The sequence below is a fragment of the Otolemur garnettii genome, unplaced genomic scaffold (genome assembly GCF_000181295.1).
Source record: "Otolemur garnettii isolate 467f Iridium unplaced genomic scaffold, OtoGar3 scaffold00011, whole genome shotgun sequence".
Lineage (NCBI taxonomy): Eukaryota > Metazoa > Chordata > Mammalia > Primates > Galagidae > Otolemur > Otolemur garnettii.
In genome coordinates, this window is record NW_003852406.1 from 21,875,915 (window position 1) to 21,879,832 (window position 3,918).

At 45.8% G+C, this 3,918-nt stretch overlaps 1 protein-coding gene across 1 annotated transcript; it reads left to right on the forward strand.

Moving 5' to 3' along the window:
- Positions 1-709: 709 nt before the first annotated feature.
- RPLP1 (ribosomal protein lateral stalk subunit P1) lies at positions 710-3,609 on the forward strand. Its single transcript, XM_003784466.3, has 4 exons — positions 710-939; positions 1,530-1,604; positions 3,131-3,248; positions 3,482-3,609. Exons 1-4 carry the CDS (start codon positions 868-870, stop codon positions 3,559-3,561), a joined length of 345 nt encoding a protein of 114 aa, XP_003784514.1. The 5' UTR covers positions 710-867; the 3' UTR covers positions 3,562-3,609.
- The last annotated feature ends 309 nt before the right edge of the window (positions 3,610-3,918 follow it).

Sequence of the window (3,918 nt, forward strand, 5' to 3'; positions counted from 1 at the left end):
CCTGGGCTAGGTACCCGGTCATGACTTAGTTTTGTTATACACAAAAGGAAGATAGTACCCCTCTTTTACTGCGTGAAAATTAAAGCGAATCCTTTAGAATGTGACCGTGTGCTTGGGACATAGTAGGCGCTTAAACGTGATTGCTATCATAACGCTGGAAGATTCTCCATTACTCCAACGTTTCACCAAAGACTGCACTGAGCACTGGCGCCTCTGAGACGTGACCTAGCTCGGGCACTCCCAGAGATCGCGGCCCGCTAGGGAAGGTTCATAAGGAGGTGATTGCCCAAATGATGTCACAAGGGCTGCAGTAGAGCTCCTGCCAAGATGAAGGGCCCACGGAACCAATAGGGTGAAGTACATTTATCTAGGTAACTTTTTCATCCAAGTGTTTTCAAGGTTTGCAAGCCTTGGTGGTTTTTTTGTTTGTTTTTTGTAGAGACAGAGTCTCACTTTATCGCCCTCAGTAGAGTGCCGTGAAGTCTCACAGCTCACAGCAACCTCCAACTCCTGGGCTTAGGCGATTCCCTTGCCTCAGCCTCCCTAGTACCTGGGATTGTTTTATCCACGAAAGTTAGTTTGCATTTGCAAGCGCTGAGAAACTTTTTGAACAGGCAGAGCGAGTCGCGTGTGATGCGCAGGCGCTTCCAGTCACTTGTGGTCCCGCCTCTTCCGCCCGGTACGGGTGTCGATTGGTCCGCGTGGTCACATAAGAGGCTGCGCGCAAGCGCGGCATTCTCTTTCTGCAGCTGCCGCCAAGGTGCTCGGTTCTTCCGAGGAAGCTAAGGCCGCTTTGGGGTGAGGCCCTCACTTCATCCGGCGACTAGCACCGCGCCCGGCAGCGCTGTTTCAGTACTCGCTCGCGCCATGGCCTCCGTCTCAGAGCTCGCCTGCATTTACTCAGCCCTCATTTTGCATGACGATGAGGTGACCGTCACGGTGAGTGTGCGCCGGGGCCGGCGGCAGGGCGGCCAGCGGTTGGCCGGCTCCTGGCGTCCGGGCGGCGTGGCTCAGCACGCAGGCCCGGGCTGAAGGTGAGGCGGGGCGGAGGCGGGCCTTGTGCCAGGCGGCCTGGGCGCTCGGGACACCACGTGCGGGCTGCGGCTGGGCGCTCGGGCGTTCAGAGCCTTTAGGAAAGCTTTTCCGCAGCGCTTGGGCATCCTGACGTTCGCGTAATCGTATTCCAAGAGGAACATTCGTACTTTCTTTTGGTCTGATTGCCTTGGATTTCTGTGGTCTTAGTAGGCCTCTGGGGCAGGCAGCATGGCGGGGAGGGAGGCACAGTGCTCTGCTTCACCCCTCTGCTCTCGTAAGTTGGAATAGCAGTGTGAACCTGGTACATGTTTGTTTTGCCTGTGTTAACCAAGGTCTTTGAACGTGAGCATATATGAAATGCAAATAGAATATTTGAATTGTTGAAACATGGTTCTACACGCGTTTTCAGTGACTTGCTTTTAACTTACGGTATATTTGGAAATATTACAAAGGCTACACTTCACTCTGATGGATTGACATTTTATTTGTTTTAGGAGGATAAGATAAATGCCCTCATTAAAGCTGCTGGTGTAAATGTTGAACCTTTTTGGCCTGGCTTGTTTGCAAAGGTAAGGTGATGGTGGCAGAGGCATTTGGGGGTGACTTGTTGATTAGGTCAGGTGTATGTGCTGCAATGCCAGAAGGCCCCACATTCCACTGTACCAACTGTTTCCTTACATTTCTAGCTCTAGGAGCTGTAAGGTTTTGGGTTGTCATATTTTATGTGGCTGTATCTTGATCTCAGACTCTAGTTTCCCTATCCTTCCGTCTGAAACCATGCTAAAAATTAACAGCCTGGCAGCGGCTGTAGCTCACTGGGTAGGGTGCCCACCACATATACCCGGGCTGGCGGTTTTGAACTCGGCCCAGGCCAGCTAAAAAAAGAACAGTAACAACTGCAACCAAAAAATAGCTGGGCATAGTGGCGGGTGCCTATAATACAGCTATTTGGGAGGTCGAGGCAAGAGAATCACTCAAGCCCAACAGTTTGAGGTTGCTGTTAGCTATGACTCCACAGCACTCTGCCCGGGAGACAGCTTGGGACTTTGTCTCAAAAACAAACCAAAAACCTAGCCATTTTAAATTGCTAGCAAATCCTTTTAGTATGGTAAGTTTGTGGTCTACTGGAAATAGTTACCTGTTACTGACCTCACACTGTGTTGGGATATGAAAGACTGATAATAATGACAAAGTTCTTGCTGGGATACCTTCCATTGGGTACCCTCTATTGTTCAGGTTACTTAATCTCTGACAAGTGAAGCTAATAATAGCATCAAAGTCTTTGGGTTGTGTCCTTCAAAGAGTTTTGAAATATTGTATCTATGTTATCTTTAGTAAATACCTTTAGAAAAGTTCTAGATTTGCTTAGTCTGAAAACTTGAAGAATTCACTGTTAAAAGGAGACATGGAGCTGTAGAAAGAACCCTTGGTTGAGTGTCTCAGGAAGCTTAAATTTTTTCCCAATATATATAAAAGGAAGGAATTGTTAGCTTTACCTCATTATGTAAACCCAGCAATAAGATTTACAGTTGAATAATTTTTTGACTTTTTTAATAGAGCAGTGTTCCCCTGTTGTTCAATGTAAGTCTTGCTATTAGCAAATAAAAGTCTTGAGGATGAAAAAGTAACCTGCAAGTCCAGTGCTACAACAGATAAAATATGGAGGCTATTCTAACATAAAAGACAGAAGTACTGTACAGTTTTCAATTTTTGTTATCCTTGGGGGATTGGTTCCAGGACCTCTCTCAGATACCAAAATCCTGCGATATTCATTTCTCATGGAATGACATAGTATTTGCACATTATCTAAACACATCCTCCTGTTAACTGAATTATTTCATAATAACTAATACAGTGTAAAAACTATGTAAGTGGTTGTTAACACTGTATTGTTTAAGGAAGAATGAATTGTAAGAGTCTGTAGGTGGTCAGTATAAGTGCTTTTTCTCTCAATATTTTGTGTTCACAGTTGGTTGAATGCATGTATATGGAATAGATTGCTAAGGTGAAAGTGTGATACCCTTTTTTTGGGTGAGTGAATGCTATCACAAAAGGACAAAAGGGAGTGCTTACTATGTACACATGTATATTGCAGGCCCTGGCCAATGTCAACATTGGTAGCCTCATCTGCAACGTAGGGGCTGGTGGACCTGCTCCAGCAGCTGGTGCTGCACCAGCAGGAGGTCCTGCCCCCTCCACTGCTGCTGCCCCAGGTAGGAGTGTTTTTGTATTGGAGGGGAGAGGTATGGAGATCAAAATACAGTATTAAAGTCAATATTTCTCTTAATTTGCCACAAGTAGGTGATATATGGGAATTCTAAAACCTACAGGATAGTTTGTTGTTGAGGATTGGTATTTTTAACCATGCAAGTTGAAGGGCCCAGAGAACGCTGTCAGAGCTTAAAATAATGAGAGTGGATTGACTCTTTCTCTTTTTTTTTTTTAGCTGAGGAGAAGAAAGTGGAAGCAAAGAAAGAAGAATCTGAGGAATCTGATGATGACATGGGCTTTGGTCTTTTTGACTAAATCGTTTTTGTAATGTGTTCAATAAAAAGTTGGATTCTGTCATGCTTATATTTTGGGTATTTATACTCTTCAAATGAAAAGTATGATAAAGTTGAATTCCATTACTGTTGGTCACACTTATAGTTTGGGAATTTACTCTTCAAAGTGCCATCCATTGTGAGATGGTCTGTAATGCCAGCTTTCAACCTATTCTGTTGTGCATGAGAGGAGCTGAGTCCCCCCTGCCCCATGATGACCAGGTGGGAAGTCTTAAACCATTAAGAATGCACCTAGGCTCGGCGCCTATAGCTCAACCGGCTAAGGCGCCAGCCACGTACACCTAAGGTGGCGGGTTCAAATCCCCAGCCCGGACCCGCC

Bases quoted from the DNA above. Each gene is read 5' to 3' on its own strand.
- RPLP1 (XM_003784466.3), top strand. From the start codon at position 868: ATGGCCTCCGTCTCAGAGCTCGCCTGCATTTACTCAGCCCTCATTTTG. The intron at 1,605-3,130 runs GTAAGGTGATGG...TGTATATTGCAG, and splicing joins GGCCTGGCTTGTTTGCAAAG to GCCCTGGCCAATGTCAACAT. The intron at 3,249-3,481 runs GTAGGAGTGTTT...TTTTTTTTTTAG, and splicing joins CTCCACTGCTGCTGCCCCAG to CTGAGGAGAAGAAAGTGGAA.